Source organism: Lachancea lanzarotensis, scaffold LALA0S06 (assembly GCF_000938715.1).
Source record: "Lachancea lanzarotensis genome assembly LALA0, scaffold LALA0S06, whole genome shotgun sequence".
Classification (NCBI taxonomy): Eukaryota; Fungi; Ascomycota; class Saccharomycetes; order Saccharomycetales; family Saccharomycetaceae; genus Lachancea; species Lachancea lanzarotensis.
Window position 1 is genome coordinate 657379 of NW_019212884.1, and position 19567 is coordinate 676945.

Below are 19567 nucleotides of genomic sequence, written 5' to 3' on the forward strand. Positions count from 1 at the left end.
GGGGGGGGGGGGGGGGGGGGGCATATCGGAACCTGTGTGTGTTTAGCGTCAGATCCTAACAAGTGATCTCACACACGTGACACAATGACAGCGTCAGAATCAACAAGATGTTTAAAAAATCTAGAATAACTACCGATCGAACAGGAATGACGTCGATTGAATCAAATGACACCACTTAAAATCGATTGCATTACTCCTGGACCAACTCATCTATGTCATTTGCTCCCGGATTATTGGAAAACTTTTACATCTGTCAGCGACGGAACATTTCCAAGAATTTACATGAGAAGCGACGTTTCATTCACCCTAAACACTCACTCAATTGATACTGATTACATCACGGAGACATAACTCTAACTCAATAAAACAATAGTTTACGTTTTACAACAATGGATAGAATTCCCAAGACATGGGACGTTTATCGTGCAACGATAGTCACAGAGACAGAGTTTCAAAACGAAAAAAAACAGAAACATCTTAACCAAGTGAGCCACTGAACTTGCATTTATTGAGGCTCGACTACGTCGGCAGTGTTCGAGTCGTTAATCTGCTTCGTTTGCTCAGTCATGATTTGCTCTAAGTGAATGGTTATGGTTATGGATTTTACTTATCTCTCCGTGGCTCTTTTTTCTTATGAGTTTGGTACATTTGGTTTGACCAAACCACGGATATTTAAACGATTTTTGGAGCAACAATGGCAAACAGTTGGTAATGTTCTAGACCCTAGCCATTAGTAAAGGATGCTTGATAAACGTTCTGGATTGCTTGCAAATCCTGCATAGCGTTGACGTCTTGTTGCTTTATATCTTTACGATTGATTCAATTCACCTTAGCGCTTAAGATGTCATTTTAGACTAATATGTCACTTTCCGATTACGCAATTGACACTATACCATATAGTTCACCAATCCCAACAGCATTTGCTTAGTTCGCTTCAACTTGCCAGTCATTTGAATTATGAAGCTTATTTTTGAGGCAGTGTGACAAGTGCTGTCGGTGATTGTAATGCCACGCGCACCGCAGTAAACTAAAACCCCCATACGGCTCTGCGAGTACCATAGTCGTGGCTACTCGAGCCTACTCTTCCCCAGGTCCTGTCCCCACAAATCGATCACTTCATACGTATACGTAGTGGTAGCATCGGGCCTCGAACACCACTAGATGTTGGTGCAAACTATTTCACTCGATCCAAATTGTGATTGATACATCTTAATTCGACAGGCTTTTAAATCCAATTTCAAATCAAGAGAGATTCGGAGTTCTAAGCTATCTGGGGCGTATGCCATCCTTTAGAACTGAATTCGCGCCCGGATTCGGACCCGTGAGCATTTCATACGAGAGGATTTTTCAACGCGATTAGTGAGTCGTCCCCAGTCCTTGTAGAAACGTACAATATGGCTTATTAACTGCGGTGGGCATCGCACCATGCTCACCGATACATCTATCAAATAACTTAGAAAACAGGCTTCACTATGCCAATGACCAGTAACTTGAAGTAATCCAAGAAATGAAACATAAACATAAGCTAGGCCATGTACCATTAGCTCCCCAAACTTTCTCTTCGCTCTTTAATCCATAAAAACTATGGTCGTCAAAGCCGGAATGACATACCGTCAAGCCAGCCACGTTCATCAAGCAATTGCAATAAATCCATTGTTCAACGGATCCCGTAGCACTTCATGGTTGGATACTCCCCATTCGCCATGTGCTCTTTGTTAGCCAAACGTAGCTTGAAAATTTCCAGAAGCTTTTGTCATTGGCTCTGGCTCAAGCGCTCACTTCCTTGTGGTGTTTGATCTCGGTATTCGCACATAGTAAATTACAGCATCAGAAGAGCTGCTAATTATCTTTGTCTCCGATGAAAAAGATGGAATGTCGTCTTTTTGTTAGAAAGCGCGTCGTTTAACCGCTGAAGGTGAATGGCTCTACTCACGGTGCTACGCAGTGACAATTCGCACGCACCATCTTTAGTATCTGTCGCTGTTTGTCAATGAGCTGCGAGGGGGGCTGCGTGTTGCACTTAAGTATAGAAAACTCCGATATCGTCTTCTGCCCTGCTGATCTCTTCCCAAAACACTTCAAGCGGTTTTTTAAGGCCCTTGTGGGCTTGAAATTCGCCTTGGATAGTGGAGACCACACTTCGATTTACCGCTCCACGTTAGCCGCGGACGATTCCAAACGGTAAAAAGATAATGCAAAGGAAGACAACCGTGGGAATTTGGCTCTGGTAGCCCTTAATTGTATCATTCACCTTGGATCTGTCTCGCTAACTCTAGGAGCTATTTTCGCTTTATCCAAGGTTTTTCGCGAACTTCCTGCATCACAAAATGCTAATCCTATTGATATTTCGGAGTTATTGCAACCAAGATTAAACTTGACATAGTTTAAAGTCTCGCTGACTATAAGCCCTTTCGCCTTAAAATGTATTCAATCATGTATAGCCTCGATATGTGAAGAACCAAGTGCTCTCCCCTAACTGCAGTCTCCAAATTCTTGTTGGTAACATCCCAAGTTAAAGTTTGAGAGCAACCCCAACTAGTTTTGAATTAGACTGTTTACATATGTGCCATTGAATAAATTAATCACCGCATCATCTTGTCAAAAAACAAGCTAGTGAACTTAAAGAAAATGTTTAACTCGCTGTTCGTTGGTGTATCGTTCGCTTGGCTACCAATGTCACAATAGCTTAGAAAAGGATCTGGTAAAATAACTTCATTTATCGAAGAGCCCTGTTCTACGTCTTCATTCAGTGTTTGATTCGTTCACTCTCACCCATTTCCTGAGTTGATAACCTGTAGTTAAGATCATAATGACGACGCCGACCGGCCCAAACTTATCAAACACGTAAGGATAGATCAAAATCAAGAGATCGAGTACTTGTCCATGATCAAAACAGTAACTACCCACAGTCGCTACCTGCGATCCGTTTACAGTTGTTAAAGCTACCCATAAAACTACCCGTCACCTTATACGCGGTATCCGTTTGGCTACCCGTAACCGTCTCGAGTCCTGAATCAATTATAAACTAACAACACCACACATAACGCGTCAGTTTCGTCGATTGACCAAGAAGACTTCAAAGATTATGGAGGAAGCAGATCGTACAAGTGACAACAAGCCAACTCGTCCAATTCATTCTGAAATTCCGTCAAGTGATGAAGTACAAACTAACTCATTAATTGAGCCTGGCGCTCATGTTAAGAACAGACCATCTGCCAATGCTGAAAGCTCGATAAGCTCAGCTAGTCATGTTGCATTGAAGCAAACGAAGCGCGATATAGAGTTTTTCCATTCAGCAATTGTAAGTGAGGATCTAGCTACCATAAGGAACCCTCGTCTTTCACAAGCGAAAATGGCTGACGCCATCAGAGAACTGGTAAGGAGGAGGGGTTACAAATCTGCAGATCATGGAAAAGAGTACAAGTTCAGATGGAGTGACGACTCAACTTACTGTTTGATCAAATATTGCCGGGAAATCGGACCATTTTATGGCTTCGAACATCTGAAATCACCTACGGTCAAGAAACTAGAAAGAAGCAGTTTCATTTCTCTTAAATGGAGCTGTATTTTGTATGATCTTCTGATGTCACTGGAATTTGAAGGCAATGTGGTACCAACAGAGACGCAAATCAAACAGAGGTACAGATATCTTACGGAATCCATGCATGCCAAGCTAATTGCTGTACCCACAGGGCATCAAAGAAGTTCATCCTCACTAACAGGTGCTGAAAAAGTGGATATAATGCTTAAAAGGCTTCTTAAACTGAAGAATGACAGCGAAAAGAGTAGGACGCTACTTCGAAATCGTGCTGCCGATCAGCGAACAAAGAAAAGGACCGCAGGCCAGATGCTATGCTCAAGTAGTAATCCGTGCGTCATTGAAAGCATAGACCATACCGACTCTGAGGAAAAATCCTCCACAGATGAATTGAGGCAGCCAGTCAGAAGGAGCAACGGTTCAAGAGATTTCACTTCATATGCGCCCTCCGTCTCAAAAGTCTCAGAACCAATCACAGAAATGCATAAATTGGTGCAGGAAATCGTCCAGGCAGTAGTTATAGAAAGAAAGTATCGAGAAATTGATCTACAGCAGAAGGATGTCGAGTTAGCGATAAGACGACAGGAATTGGAATTAAAAGTTCGGGATTATAGGCATGAAAAAGAGATGATCAAACAGCAAAAATTTAGATTTGATGCCGAACGGCTCGAGACACTTGTGAAAATGATGGCCACTGCTAAAAGCTTGGGAATTGATGATCCCAGTTTTCTCACCTTTTGCAAAAGCAGATTCATAAGTTTCTGAGCCACGATACGTGAACTATCCAAAAAACGTTAGAAATACGTCCAGTGAGTAAAATCCAGTATCAGAAAATTTCTTTCGTGTCTTAACTATGCGGTCGAGATCGAGCCTACTGAACCTGCGAAACTTTCAAAAGTCAGCTCCGATAAATCTAAGTCGAAAGTTCACACCGCTTTGATACCTGCAACTATACCGGAATTTTTTTCACGAACTCTGGATCTTCTTTTGGAGTCAAATTCGATTTCGTCTGCGAGCCATTTTCTTCTATTCTTATATCGATTTGTGCCCTTCATTACTTGAACATCCCTGATCCTCCAAATTGTCAAGAACCAATTGCGGCCCGCGCCGTGTGGTTTTTTTGGCTGATTAAAGAAATATAAGCATCATCGTGTTGATATCTTCTATTTTACCCCGAACCATTCCAAGTACCGGTTGAGGTACTCCGAATCATAGAGCTATAGACATCGCAAATCTTTTGATGTCAATCAGCAGAATAAGCCTGCTTTTGGTATCATTGAACTTCCTCAAGCGCTATGAGCACACTTATCGACGCGCAAATTGAGGTCTCTTGACGCCAATTGTCACATATTGATGCGCTGTTTTATTACTCACTACCAAATGTAAACCACAGCTTGTTCGCAGAGGTAAAGTCCTTCAACCTGAGATTTTCTCCATCCACAGGCGGATTGCAAATACCCTGGGTAATGTTCTTGATACATGATGGGCTACCCAAAATCGTCTTAAGTCAGTAGAACACTTTCTTGGGTAGCTGATAGGGCACGTGAAGGGTCACCTCTCGCTACTCAAGATACATGTCTGGAAAATGACAGCGACAGATTTGAAAGCGATTCATGAACAGAGTATCGATTCATCGCAGGTTGTTTCCAACCGAAATTTTTCAGCACACGCTAAAGTTTTGAGGCCTTAAAGCCCATAAAAGGTACTATACATTGGCATAAATTGGGAAAAGCGCTGGTTAGTTGGCCTTTGTTCTTATCGAGAACAGAAAACTTCTCTTTGTGGACCTGTGTAAGAGCATATGAAAGTAAGACCATCTTAGTGATTACAACCCGCCACGGTTCCACGTTTGTGCTGACGGTAATTGAACCCTTCAGAAACGGTTCACCAGGAAACAATCCTGTGGTAAACGCGGTGTCATTAGATCACGTGATCTTTCCTCAGCAATCAACCTAAGACTTCGGGCACTCACAAGAATCCTCACGTTAAGAATTCACCAACCACCTATATGCATGGGAATCTTCAATTCTTACCTCGTTACATGTTAGTCCTATTGTAAGCATCCGTAGGAGACGACGCCCAGATATGGACACCCGCCTGAAATTTCCAGTCAACGAGTGCCTGTTGTACTCTTGCACGGACGGCAAAGTCCAGCTACTTCCAACGCTTGCGATGGCCAACAACGTTGCCCTTCCTTTGCACATCTGACAGTATCGTTCTGGATAAAACGCATTGTAAAAACATACACCACTGCCAAAACTTTTCTTTCTCCAGCCTTCTCATAGTTTTATCGCGCTATTAAATATGTCACAACGAAAAATGCAGGAAATGACCACACACACATACTCTCTCTCTCTCTTTCTCTCTTTGAGCCTCCTCACCTTCTCTTGAATCCGGGTGGAGGCTGGAACGGACGAGCAGCAACTGGCTGTTGTGAGCCCTTCTGGAACCCTATGGCTTGTTTCGAGACTGGTGCAGACGGCGTGGCATTATTCTTGGTAGCCGGTTTCACCACGCCCTTTCCCTTGTGTTTCTGTTTCTTGAGCTGCGCAGCTTTTCTTTCTTGAGCAACAGCTCTTTCTCGTTTGCTCATCGCCGGTCCACTCTCCACCACCGTTGTGAGCACTTGTTCGCCTCGCAGCACCACCAGTCCAAGCGTACGTGTTTCTACTTTGGGTTTTGCATTAGGGTCCTTATTTTTCGCCTTCAGTTGTGCCATTTGCGTCGTGGGAATTCTCAGTTCTACGCAATCACCCAGCACCAAGTTCATATGTGAATCGAATGCCATCAGTTCTCCGACGAAAGCTTTGCCATCATTAGTTAGCACCCTAATCCGGTAGTGCAAAAGATCCGAAAGTTTACTTTTATGGCCTACTTTGACGCTCATTATCCATGTATTTTGAACCTTTTCTTATACTGACTAGTTTTCAACTTGATGTATTGTATATATAACATTGAACAACCAATTTAAAACCTTTAAACCAACTACCTCAGGTTAAGAAACTCAAGATCACATTCAACTTGAACGTTGAAAGCTCAACTATCTGAACTAAAGAAGCCATGGTAGAGTCTAAAAAACACGAATTGAAAGACCCAAGCAAAAAACCTCGCGTTAAAAGACGGAGAAACTACGACGAACACGATAAGGAGGTCACAGCGGAGGACTCCAAGCCGAAAGCCAGCGGGAAGAAAGACGTGAAAGATTCAGACGAAAGCGACGAAAGTGAGGATGATGAGAAATTGGACCAGTTGTTGAGTAAGGAGGACGAAGATGATGACGATTTGACCGAAATTGACAGCACCAACATCATCACTGGTGGTCGCCGTACTAGGGGAAAAGTCATTGATTACAAGAAAACGGCAGAAGTATTAGACAAGGAAGCGGGCAAAACTTCGTTACCTGAGGACTCTGAAGATGGTGAAACGTCGGCCTCAAAGGCTCCAGAAGAAGACGAGGACGAGGACGATGATGGAGATTTCAAAGAGCCCGAAAAATAATGCACTATACATATTAGAAGTACAAGTAAGCGTGAATGGTTAATAGTGTGTGCTCTAGACAAAAAGGAAAAAAAGATAGGTAATCGAAAAGAAGTCTGGGAAACAACAGTAGCTAACAGCAGTTGTTGGAGCTTTTGCCCTTTTTGGCCGGTGCCGGTGTCAAACTGATGGTGGGGCCCTTGGGTGCGTTCCCAGCGTTTGTGCCATACTCGTTCAAATCGACCTGGTGTTTGCTCACCATCTGATATATGGCTGTGATGAGCTCCCGGAACGCCTGGTCGACATTCTCGCTGTTGAGTGCACTCGTCTCAGTGAAAAGTAGCTGGTTTTCTTGCGCAAAGTTTTTGGCCTCGTCTGTGGGCACAGCACGTAAATGGGCCAAATCCGACTTGTTTCCGATCAGCCCAACTGCTACGTTTTCGTCTGCATTTTCACGCAGTTCTGTTAGCCAATGGTTGCAGTTTTCGTAGCTACCAGACTTGCTGATGTCGTATACAATCAACGCACCCACGGCGCCCCTGTAGTACGCTGATGTGATGGCTCTGTACCGTTCTTGGCCCGCAGTATCCCAGATCTGTGCTTTGATTTTCCTGCCCTCCACTTCAATGGTTCTTGTGGCAAACTCGACGCCAATCGTCGACTTGGATTCCATATTGAATTCATTCGTGGTGAAACGCGATAACAAGTTCGATTTCCCGACTCCAGAGTCACCAATCAGAACAACTATTTTCCACCCTTCGGTTAGTAACTGTTCCTGTCAAACTTGGAAGAAAAATCGTCTCGACACACGACATATCCCACAACCTTGTGTTCTGAAATTTCGACGTTTCTGAACGATATAATCTCGAAACTCCCCTGTGTGTTTTGGAGCCAATTTTTTTTCAGTCTCCACAACTCTCACATACTCTTAAATAGGTAGTCATAATCGTATCCGTAGTCCTCGTTGTTCATTCTGCTGATACTTCCACGGTATTCAGGTGAGTTATGACCACTGTTTTTGTCAGTTGGGTCAATATCTCAATGATCGAAACATCGCCTACGTTGTTTAATCATAGTTAATTGAATAACACTTAGCCTTCTGAACGTATGGACAAATGTGGTCACGTGTGTGTGTTTTTGAAGATGGCCAAATACCAAGTTTGAAGTGATACTGCTGGGATTTAGAATAAGATTAGGAAGCGAATGTATTGCTAGACACGTCTTTGCATATTTTGAGACGAATTGTGGGCTGTATTTTTGGATAAAATACTCTTGAAGGATGTAAGAATAGTACAAAGTGATTCCTTGGAAAAATATCATTGAGTGTGGTGATTTTCCCATTAAGACACGAGTTGTTGTAGATGAGTCTGAAGCGCGATTTGTTTCAAGCTCATCTACACACCTGCTGTCTCAACAGTCTTACGTACCATCCACCCTAGTCCAAAACTATTTACTGACGCGCGTCACGTGCTCCCACTTGGATTTTCAAACCTCTAGAAACGCATTCACTAGACACATCTGTCAAGTTTAAGCACTTCATCCCAATATTCAATACACTTGCAACTGCCAGGAAAAGTCACTTTAACGTCAAATCCCACCCCACCGCGCTCGTATCGGGCTTTTTTTTTGTCGTTGTAAAAATGAGGTGTGCGTGACATTTAAATTATATGAGATCAAAGCGAACATTAAGCTCACAGCTGGTATAGGATATATGCATGCCGAAGCTTTCAGTATTCTAAAAGGGTCAACATAACCCCCGCCCAAACTTATATCTAGCGAAGGGAAATTGCAAGGCTCAGAGTCTATAAAGCGTGTGTAACACAATTACACTTAATTTGCCCAGTCACGTGCTTTGACTGGTGACTGAAACCAACAAAACGGTGCTTTCGGTCGCTTCGACATCATAGAGCCAGCACATACAACGCAACATCTGCTTTCCTCTTTCATAACTCTACGAAATGGCTCTCTTTAACTCCAAGAAAACTAAACTCTCTTATCAAGTGGCTGACTTCACCTTTTGACAAAAAAAAGATCCAGAAAAACTCTAGCACACACCCTCTCATAAACGTTAAGATACTCTACACAAACTTGAGCCTTTCAGTACTTATCAATAGACCACTGCTATTCTCGACTCTTTATCACTTTCACTATAAACTGGCGCGACGTCAACAATGATCTAACTTCAATATCATCGGTACTTTACCTAAAGGGAAAATAGTAAACTCGACAACATTTCCACCACTTCTGACAGCTCATCGTGGGTGAGTAAATCAATTTCTTATGATTGCTAGAATCAGCATGCGGAGTACATTATAGAATATTCTTACGTTCGCAGTCGTATCGCTGAGATCTGTGCTGGGAGTTGATCGTTTATAGGGTCTTAAATAGTGGGTTATAGACTAGAGCCTGCAAGGAATCGAGTGCTTCGAATTTGAAGTTCAGCTAGGAAAGGAAGCGGACGTCATGAATTTCACTTTCCCAACAACACCTTTGAAACAAAAGTCTTCGCAACCCGACTTCCAACCTTCTTCCTGTTTGAAAAATAACGGCAACGTACAGCTTCGAGAATCCGCCGATGGCCATAAGCATAGCGTTTCGCAGGTGAGGTTTTCTTTGCCTGCAGGATCAGACGAGTACTACGAACACCAACAACAACAACACCGTCCGGGCTCAAACACGGAAGAGACATTTTCAGATGTGGCCTCCTCTCCAACAAAAGTAGTATACCCTAGAAGTTCGGACCAGAACTCAACAAGCCACTTTGTGGATTTTCAGCATAAAGTGATGGTAGACGTGCCAGAACATATCTGGCAAGCACACTACAATAACAGAAAGAATGGTAGTGGCTCTTCAAGCCCGACAAGGACTCACGAGCGTACACAATCTCTTCAATCTGTCATAGCAGACACTCTGCAAACATATCATACCAAATTCACCAATGAGGAGCCGGGACTACTGAAAGATACGAATCTGCCGCAGCTGCCACCATCTGCGCTATATTTACGGTCAGATTCACCTCTAAACAAATTCAAAGTTGCAGTGCCCTTAGAAGCGTCACTGCCGCCTTATTTGTCCCCGGAAAACAAGTTCAAGCGCAGAAATAGCTTGGTTTATGATGGTCAAGGCTACAGTACGTTTTTGGGAGATCCTAGCGATGAAGACTCTATTCTTGTGAGTCCAGAAGCCGATCAATCTTCAAGCCAATACAGCGACTTCTCTATTCCGTCAGCCACTCACGACTACTCATTCGATGCCAAAGAGGATGTTGACCAGCTTCTAGGTATCGATAGCGATGCGAATGTTAGTCTTAAGAAGCAAGCAAGAAATCTACTCAACAAGAGCCCCATACCGAACCGCACAAAGTTACCTTCTCTTCCGGACCCTCCATCACTCGTTACCGCCAAAGAGCACAAAACAATCGAGAACACTCGTGAAAATGCAGCTCCATCTCATCACGAAGTAGCAAGCGACTCTCAAAGTGAAGCCTTGAAAATACTGGGTAGTCCATCCAAAACTATCACTATTCCAAGTTTTGATCACACCCCTTCACCTAGCTCAAGAGGGTCAATATCACAATTTTTAACTAAAATGGATGACAGCCTATCTTTTCAGGACCTAAACCGCCCAGATGGTCCATCCGAGGGCAAAATGAATACTAACTTCCAGTTTCCATCTCCGTCGAAAGCTAGCAACACAGGAACGAAGCCACTTTCGACATCAGATGCTGACGACACCAAATCCAAGCCACTTTTGACGTTTGATGCACACGACACGATATCCAAGCCACTTGGGACATCTGATGCTAACAAAGAGTCGAGTCCACTCGCAACATCTGATGCTCACAACAGTGACGATTTATCAAATTTCGAAGAAGACAATTCATTTGAACGGCGCCGAAAGCTTCTCAGACAGCAGTCGGATGGAAGTAATTTTCGGCGGCATACTCACAGCAGGACTCGCAGTATACATGGCACGGAAGATCTTGTCAATGGGTTACATTCACAACACTATTCACAGTCTAGTCAAGCGATAGGTGCTATGTTACCGGAGCGTTCACCCCGCAGGTCAACGCCAACTGCTAAAACATCCAAGCACGGAAGTTTCTTTTCAACTACAACATCGACTCCTACAAAAACCCTATCGAAGCCGGGTTCTCAATCGACAACTGCTCTTCCTCAACCACTTGCGACCATTCCTGCTCATCCTTCAAGCAATCTTTCTCCGAAAACGAGTTTCACAAACTCCTCTAATGACTACGGGAAAGTGGAGAAGTCGTCTTTCACAACGGAAACTGAGGAGTCGCGCTCACCAACTCGCGATGACTTACAAGCCTCTGAGGAAAATTGGAGCAGATCGAAGCGTTCAGCCGCACTCGCAACAGAATTCTTTGAAAGCCAAACTGAGAGTCAAGAACTCGATACATCTGTACAGTCACTGAGTTTCAGTGAAATTAGTATTCCACAAGAAGAGGCTGATGCGGACAAAAGTCTCGAGATTACTGGGGAAAGATTTATCGGAAAGGCTACACCTCTTTCAACATACAACTCGTTCAAAGCTCCATTAGATTTCCCCCCAGTTTCCAGCTCAGCTACGGCGATAGAATTTAAATCCGGACTTGCTCCATCACGACAGCTGTCCAATAACGCGAGCCATTCATCATATGAATCTAGAGAAAGTATACCGTCGCGCCCTTCAACATCTACTGCGTATTCGCAAGAGGGTGCAGGAAGTCTTTTCAATCAAATTAGCTCTAAGAAAGCAAACTCTTTCGTGACTAAAAGGTTTTCAAATAAAAATCCTTCGCCTGCTCGCGGACTAGCAGAGTCAAAAGAATTACGCACTAGGACTTTTAAAGACTATATTGGAAACAAGTGGGTTGATGTTATATTGCTGGATGACTCCGATGAGGATATCGCCTCTCCATCTCGATCAAGACCAAGATCATTCCATGAGGATGCCTTAAAGCATTATAGTGAAATTTTAGACCTTTGCGACAAAACGGCGGACAAAGCAAAGGGCGTGATATTGGATCTAGTAAACATGCCTGCTATTTCAAACACAGGAAGAACGAAGGACGTGGCTCATTTGAATGTTTGGCATCACGATGGTAACCAATCATCTGATTATATCACACAATATCAACTTCGCACCGAAAATCACCATCCGAACAGTGAGAATGGGTCACCTTCGCGGTACGTTTCTAATCTTGACCGCCTAAGAAACCTCGGAATAAAGCGCTAAAACTTCGTTCCAGTTATTGCCGTTTGTCGACTGTAGCTAACTGTCAGGAACAGGAGCAACTATGATTCAAGCACTCGCATTTTCAGCACGCCGCGAACGGAACCTTTCTAAATTAGGACAATTCATTATTATTTAAGATTCCTTCGAGCACAAGGGTAGATGACGTACAACACATGAGACGTGCATTTTTCAATGACTACGGCTAGCTGAGCTATCCATTCTGGGAGAGTTGTCAACAGATCCGTTGGTTTCTTGTATGGGGCTGAGAGAGTTTCCTTGATTGAAATACGGTGTCGGCCGATTCAATGAATTAGACGGAGTAACGGGAGAAGTTACCGATTCAGAAGACGAACCTCTTTGCCAATCTTCAACGGGAGAGAGAAACAAATCTTCATCCGTATCTTGGATCTGACTACTGCCTAGAGGATTGTGCTCCAGCTCGTTGACGGGACTGTGAAAGAATGTAACTACCTTATCTTTCAACTCTAGTTTGTAATTGACCGGCAAATTTTCCATAACGGCTGCAAATGGTTTGCGAGAAAAGCTATGTGTTCCTTTGAAAGAATTATTCGCTTTCCTAGTGGAGCTTGATGACCGTAACGAAGGTGCAAAGAGATCTTCATCGTCCGAAAAATTGTAATCTTCGGGCAGTATGTTGATTTCATCCAAGTAGTGATCGTCTGGTTGATTCTTCTCATTATACTTATCTTCTTCTGCCTCATTGATAAAGTAGAGATTACTTGTCGCATCTGGTACATCGTAATCCAGATTTGAGGTGAGGTCGTGGTATTTGAGGACTTGAGACCTGGCAGGAGGAGGTAACGGCATATTAATAACTTCCACGCTCGGATGCTCTAAGCTACAATGGAACGGGGACTGCAGCTGTGATACATGGGCGGCGGGGTTTTCGCGTGTGAGTGTGTCGGTGGGCAATTTTGAAGCTTGTACGTCGGGGTTTGAATTACCGTCGGATTCAGATGCATTGGAACTACGATTGAAATCCACGCCAGCATCTTCCTCCTTGATATTTGAATTGTCGAAACCAGGTTGAACTGGGATTTCGTCTTCATCACTAAGATCAAAGATGTCTCCGTAACTGTTCAAAGGGTTTCGAGGTGCAAAGTTAGCTTCTGTGGTATCCTCCGCTTCAAGACCATCACACCCAAGATCATAAGATTGTGCGCTCGCATCGTCAGGAAAGTCACCATCTGGATATTCGTCGTCTGGAAAGTCATCTTCAAGACAATTGTGATCAGTCGCTCCGGGTTGCTCCTCTTCATCAGATATATCGAATAAATCATTATAGCCATTTATTTCGCGGCCTGCCGCTTGAGGCTTCTCACTGATAATAGGACCCCCGTCGTGGGTTATTCCACCGGTCAAATTTTCAAACCTTACAGAAGGTTTTAATTTTTGATCCTTTCGCCTGCCTGTGAACTCCATTTCCTCTAACTGATCATCTGCGTCTTCATCAAAACAGTTCATATTTTCATCAAAATCTTCGTCATTGTAGAGATCGTCAATGTACACGTTAGTTTTGGGTTCGGGCTTGGAATAGTATTTCACTGAGGCTGTTCTACCATTGACTCCAGCAAGTTCGAAAGAAAAGCGTGATGATACATCTGATGATCCATCGGATGACCCGTCAGATGATTCTTCATTGAAGGGACCCTCAAATTCACTATTCGTGATTGAGCGAACTTCTGCATCAATGACTTTCGAAGCAACGGAGTGACTGCTATTGTCGGAACCTGCCGAAATTTCGTCACCTTCTTCGAAAGATCTGTCATTGGTTGCTATACTTTGTTCTTTGTGAGTCGATGTAACCGAAACGTTGTCGCCATTGGGGTCCTGCCCATAGCTTAGGCCAAGTCCTAAAAACATCTCAGTTGGCTCCATTTTAGTTGGATGCTCCTGCCGGATAGAGGCTTTGGACTCTGGGGAGGACCCTATGTCATGTGTTGGTGATAGCTTGAAAGTATTAGAGAACGAGCTTAAATCCAGAGTTGAATTACGCTCCATGTTCAAAAAATCTTCATGCGAATGAATCCGGGCCTGCCGGTTTTTAATTTTTTTAGTGTCAGGTCGAAAGCTTGAATACGGATGCTGCTCATGAATGTCTTCGAGATTTTTGGGTCTTTCCTTCTGTAATATATCCACACTTCCACGTCTGCTTTCAGTTTGCATACTAGAAGCAGCAGAGCTCAATGACCCATTTCGTAGCTGTATGCTCCCGTTTAGAGTTGGATCGTTGAGCTCCGATGACACGTCCGATGAGGTAGAGTTTCGATTCAGTACGATAACCGACTGAGACCGTTCTTTACTGCTGGACCCCCATTCATGCATCCTTGTGCCCCTTATTGTGGGAGTGACCAAATCCTCTAGTTGGGTCTGAGACCCGCTGATAGTTTGTCTGGAAAACTGCCAATTTTGAGGATTTTCTGGCGATGACAAATTTCGGAAAGATTGTATAAATGGTGACGTTGGTGCTGTGACAGACTCCCCCAATTTCGCGTTACTAGCATTAGGTTTTTTGAAAATCCGCGTAGAGAATATTTTGTTCTTGTTTGACAGTTTATTATGGCTACTACCATTAGAGTCAAAGCTTGCAGCTTGAGACGGCAATTTTTCAATTGGTGGTCTGCCGTTCCCCATCGACCGTGGCGAGCCCTCACCAAATTCATTGCTCGATCTTGAGTTGTTACCAATGTCGCTGTAGCTTCTGGAGGGACTGCTATCAACAGAATTTGACTTTCGATGCGATTTGATGAACGTTCTCATGCTATTGATAGAAACACCAAAAATAAGGTTTTTGGCGTACTTGTTTCGCACTCTAGAAGCCCATACAGCCCAGCGACCTAATACTCACCAAAGTTCGGGTCAAGAATGATTGCTCAAGCCTCAAAAGAGCTGTTTTTGTAAGATCTCTTCAGGTTAACTTTCACATCATCGCTGAATCTATAATTCAATGCTCGACCCTCAAATTTCACCAAGTTATTAGATAAAACTATACAACTATCATGAGTACATTTTCATGTACTCATGGTGTTTTAAGGCTGGAAGATCTCGTTGTCGATACTAGTTTTGGTTGATTGAAGTAGTGCTGTAAGCTGGAACCCAACTAGTGTGGCGATCTATTGTCCTGTGTGAAAATCGCGAGCCCGGAGCGGATCCTGATCGCCCTCAACGGCTTTGCTTCCTTGATGTAAGTATTGCGTTCAAAACGTTAGCTTCTCCAAGGTCCTGGTCAGTTTGGCAGCTCCATGAACGGAAACATCACTATCAATAGCCATCTTTGCTCTATTCTGTTGAAGACCCTCAAGCAGCATGCATGCCTTGCATATTTTGTTGCTGGACAGATATCCACACCTTTCGCACCGGTTTCCGTCAACAAAGCCTTGTCGCGGCAGCGAAATCGAACCATCACTGCGGACCTCTACATGGCTTGTGGGAGGCGCACGTTTCGCTTTCTTGGGTAGCAATCGCAGACTCTCGCCGCTGTGTATTATGTCTATGATGCAGCTGGGCCGCACTGCCTCTAGGTTCTTCATCAGCTCGCGAGCAGTACCACGAAACGCTTCTGGAGCGTATGTGCACTCCGTGGAGAAGTAATCAAGTTTTTTGTAGTGCGCGTAAAGCACGATCTCCTTCTGGTAGGCATATTTGAAAGGCTTGGAACGTTTGATCGGGGAGCCACTGCTTTGGGTCATGATCGCAGTAGATTTTTCGAGACGGGCAACGTCACCCCGCAATATGTTCATCAGCACTGTTTCCGCCATGTCATCCGCATTATGACCCGTCACAACGTGCTTGATTCCCAGTTTGGCAGCCCCACGATCCAAAGCCTGACGACGGAAAACACCACAGTAGGTACAACTATTTCTGACACCTGCGCAGGCCACGATTTCATCCATTGTCCAATCGTACAATTCACGATAAGAAACAATCTCCAAGGGCAGATTGTACTGTTCCTTATTTCGCTTCACAGTGGCAAGAGAATCGTCTCTATATCCCACAATACCTTCATCTATGCTGAGCAAGACGATGTGAATACCGTAGTTGTGTCTTTCGTTGAGTAGCTTCAACAAATAGGCAAGAACCGTTGAATCCTTCCCACCAGAGGCGCCTACAGCGACTTTTTCACCTTCCACAAACAGCTTGTTAGAGACAATCGTATTGTGAATCTCAGTCTCAAACACATGAAAGAAGCATAGCTTGCAGACTTTCTGCAAGTTTTTGGGTCTTTTGATCAAGGCTTTTCTAGCATGACAAAGCTCGCACAACTGCGATACTTTGACATTTTTGGGTTTTTTCGGATCCAATGGAGGAGTGTGAGACATCGAAAATGCAACGATTGCGGGCCAAAGAAGCTCAAACTTGCTTACTTTAAGGTCGTAGTTCAGCTACGATGAGATGAGATGAGCTTCACGCTGCCCATTCAACTTTTCAGTGGTAATCATTAACGAAAAAGTTTGTCAAGATGTCATTAAAATACAAAATGACAAAGGAAGACGTTAACCATTCGCTGTGACTCGAAGAATGTCACCGTATGATCCTTCGGGCATCTAACAAGCATTCCAGCTCGCAAATGAACCAGCAGGTTTGTAAAGGAGAGAAAGAACACTGCTACATTAGCCCTCATTGACTCTTTTGGCTCCTCTGTTAGCCATCCGTAGCTTGTTTGCGGTAGAGTCGACTTCACCTGACATTAGGTCTAGTAGTTCGTTTTGCTGAGTTAATTCCTGGTTCATGCTAATCGACAGATCTTTCTGGCTTAAAATAATTTGGCGCAATTTCTCCAGTTCCAGATCCTGACTTTTAGTTTTATCTCTGTGCAGCTGAAGTAGCTCCTGATCATTCAGCCCTAACGTCTGACTCGTTTCCCCAATTTTGCGACCTTGCAAGGGTCTCTCGTTAATCTCCTCGCTACGGGAATCGTCTACACTATTGAACCACTCGGAGTCTCTTTCCACCAGTTTTTCGTTCAAATCAGTTTTCAACCCATTCAATAAATTGCGACGCCTTGTTATTTCAGACGTTCCGACTAGCTGATCCTGATGAATTTGTTTTAAAGAAATGTCCAAGTTCTGCACTCGTAGCCGCAGTTTGACGCCTATCTTGGTGGCCGACGAGCGATCGCGGACTGCTTCTGCCAGCAGAATTTTACAATCCCGCAACTCTTCTAGCCATTTTTGGGGGTCTTTTAGACTTGGTTTTGATCCAAACTCCGTCGAGTCCCCCTCCCTCTCGTTACTTGTTCTTCGCAGTGTTGCGTCAGCCCAGTTGCTGGGTATCTGCAAAAAATGACACACGTAGGGAGACTTTTTCCAGCGTGAATCAAAGGAATCGTTGAGGAGATCGTAAAGAAACCTGCCCAATTCACGTTTTCGATGTTCAATAATATCAGGGTCACACGAATTCGTTCTCTTCAGCCATCCGTTGATAACATTTCTTCCCGGTAGCTCATATGGCAATTCAGACCCCATTTCGTTTTCCAAGTCTTGTCTCAGTTTGATGAACTCCGAAAATCTATGAAACGCATGGTATTGGCGCTGTTCACCACCAGACCGGACCATTGTAAGGTCGATACGGTACAAAGCGTACTGTCGCTTGACAATTTGAACAGTATTTATATCCACTTCAACGCGCAAATCTCCCATCTTCACCACACCAGATCGTTATGCTACCACTACAATGCCGAAACTGACTACGATGGTGCGGTAGTTGATGCTGTTATTCAGTTATTGACTGTTATTGACTGTTCTAAACTGTGGTTGATGGTGCAAAGAACACTATATTACTGTATATATATATTCACATTAAGAATTAGATTCAACAAACTCAGACCAAAAAGTAAAAAAACTGACAAAATTTAGCCCTCAATCGCTCGTAAATGGTATGTTCAACGTGGGTTAGGCATTGATCGATGCTTCGGAAACGCTAAATGCCCGAAAAAACGGCATTATTTGTTTCTATTGGGACATATCAACTAACATTTAGAACTAGTCTAAACTATATATCTCGACCGCCAACTGCGGAAAAGCGCATGAAACCGATATTTTTGGTCTTTGCGTATCGAATCCTTATACTGCCACTGTTTCTGGTGACGGATACATCAAATTATGGCAAAATAAGCTGCTGGAAGGCTCCATGCCCAAAGAACATGTGTTGACCAAATTTGTTCACAAGACGGGACTTCATCATGTGGATACATTCCATTCGCTCGAACAAGGTGGTCTTGAAGTGTTTCTGGCGGCTTGTGTTTCTTTCTCAGGCCAACTTTTCCTTTACAGCGTGGATTCAACAACTGGACAATTCGAAGAACTGGATCTCCTGTCCAAAAGTGAAAAGCTGAAGTCCTACTGGTGCGTGAAATTCTTTAAAAGCGATGATCGGACCACATCCCATAAACTGGTTGTGACTGACGTGAAAGGAGGCACGCTCGTGTGGGATTTGAACGTTTTCAGGCAAAACGGGCAAAATCAAGATGGTGAAGTTCCTCAAGATGCCGCCGTTGCTGGCGAAAAAGACCTTCATCTTGTGTTTCTCGGAGAAATACCAGCAACTGAACCAAAATTCGCCACAAGCGTTGATGTCTCTGTGAAAGGTACGGTTGCAACCGGGTTCCAGGATGGAAGTGTGGTGGTTTCTCAACTGCAAACCTTAAGACCAATTTACAATTTCGAAGGATTCGGTATCAAAGGTACTGAAGCAAGTAGTGGAACTGTACGGGACGTCAGATTTTCCCCCTTGGGTGGCCTTTTGGCTGTTGCTAACGACTCAGGATCCTATGGGTCTGTAACGCTTTATGAGACCCAATACGGTGAACGTGTTGGTAATCTTACAGTCCCGACGCATAGCAGCCAAAACAGTATTGCTAGTTTTACACATGACGGTTGGGTCTTTGGCTTAAGCTTCAATAGTACCGGCGAGTACTTGGCAACTTGCGGCTATGATGGAAAAGTTCGCGTTTGGGATGTCAAACAAAGAGAACGGGTCAGTACGCTGAATATAAGCGCAGAAGATATTGAACAAGAAGAAGATATTGTATCGCAGGACGAGTATGGAGATTCTCTAAAGACGCCGCCTGTGATGGGAGTTTCGTTCATAGATAAAGGTGTCCGCGGTGGAATTGGCGGTGACACTAACGAAGGAATTACTTGCGTGTGCTTGGATCGGAGTGTGCGTTGGTTCAGAGAAGCTGGTGGTGTATGAAACCAGTTTGCGTAATATCAATTGCAAGTACATAAAAGTATGGAATAAAAGAGAATTCCTGTAAAAAAGAGTTATGCGGGAGAGCTGAGAACGAGC

General features: G+C 43.9%; 9 protein-coding genes across 9 annotated transcripts; 4 read left to right on the top strand and 5 right to left on the bottom strand.

Moving 5' to 3' along the window:
• Positions 1–3085: 3085 nt before the first annotated feature.
• Positions 3086–4303, top strand: LALA0_S06e07250g (LALA0S06e07250g1_1; the record flags this gene model as incomplete). The annotated part of the gene is made up of 1 exon (XM_022772008.1): positions 3086–4303. One exon carries the CDS (start codon positions 3086–3088, stop codon positions 4301–4303), a length of 1218 nt encoding a protein of 405 aa, XP_022629155.1.
• Positions 4304–5915: 1612 nt separating this feature from the next.
• On the bottom strand, positions 5916–6425 carry SMB1 (LALA0S06e07272g1_1; the record flags this gene model as incomplete). Its single annotated transcript, XM_022772009.1, has 1 exon — positions 5916–6425. The coding sequence occupies one exon, from the start codon at positions 6423–6425 to the stop codon at positions 5916–5918; it is 510 nt and encodes a 169-aa protein (XP_022629156.1).
• Positions 6426–6598: 173 nt separating this feature from the next.
• CHZ1 (LALA0S06e07294g1_1) lies at positions 6599–7036 on the top strand (the record flags this gene model as incomplete). Its single annotated transcript, XM_022772011.1, has 1 exon — positions 6599–7036. One exon carries the CDS (start codon positions 6599–6601, stop codon positions 7034–7036), a length of 438 nt encoding a protein of 145 aa, XP_022629157.1.
• A 112-nt stretch (positions 7037–7148) lies between these two features.
• On the bottom strand, positions 7149–7987 carry LALA0_S06e07316g (LALA0S06e07316g1_1; the record flags this gene model as incomplete). The annotated part of the gene is made up of 2 exons (XM_022772012.1): positions 7149–7759; positions 7942–7987. The coding sequence occupies 2 exons, from the start codon at positions 7985–7987 to the stop codon at positions 7149–7151; spliced, it is 657 nt and encodes a 218-aa protein (XP_022629158.1).
• Positions 7988–9478: 1491 nt separating this feature from the next.
• On the top strand, positions 9479–12256 carry FIR1 (LALA0S06e07338g1_1; the record flags this gene model as incomplete). The annotated part of the gene is made up of 1 exon (XM_022772013.1): positions 9479–12256. The coding sequence occupies one exon, from the start codon at positions 9479–9481 to the stop codon at positions 12254–12256; it is 2778 nt and encodes a 925-aa protein (XP_022629159.1).
• Positions 12257–12445: 189 nt separating this feature from the next.
• ZRG8 (LALA0S06e07360g1_1) lies at positions 12446–15037 on the bottom strand (the record flags this gene model as incomplete). Its single annotated transcript, XM_022772014.1, has 1 exon — positions 12446–15037. The coding sequence occupies one exon, from the start codon at positions 15035–15037 to the stop codon at positions 12446–12448; it is 2592 nt and encodes an 863-aa protein (XP_022629160.1).
• A 437-nt stretch (positions 15038–15474) lies between these two features.
• On the bottom strand, positions 15475–16596 carry NCS6 (LALA0S06e07382g1_1; the record flags this gene model as incomplete). Its single annotated transcript, XM_022772015.1, has 1 exon — positions 15475–16596. The coding sequence occupies one exon, from the start codon at positions 16594–16596 to the stop codon at positions 15475–15477; it is 1122 nt and encodes a 373-aa protein (XP_022629161.1).
• Positions 16597–16887: 291 nt separating this feature from the next.
• Positions 16888–17916, bottom strand: VAM7 (LALA0S06e07404g1_1; the record flags this gene model as incomplete). Its single annotated transcript, XM_022772016.1, has 1 exon — positions 16888–17916. The coding sequence occupies one exon, from the start codon at positions 17914–17916 to the stop codon at positions 16888–16890; it is 1029 nt and encodes a 342-aa protein (XP_022629162.1).
• A 233-nt stretch (positions 17917–18149) lies between these two features.
• SKI8 (LALA0S06e07426g1_1) lies at positions 18150–19471 on the top strand (the record flags this gene model as incomplete). Its single annotated transcript, XM_022772017.1, has 2 exons — positions 18150–18152; positions 18263–19471. The coding sequence occupies 2 exons, from the start codon at positions 18150–18152 to the stop codon at positions 19469–19471; spliced, it is 1212 nt and encodes a 403-aa protein (XP_022629163.1).
• Positions 19472–19567: the final 96 nt, after the last annotated feature.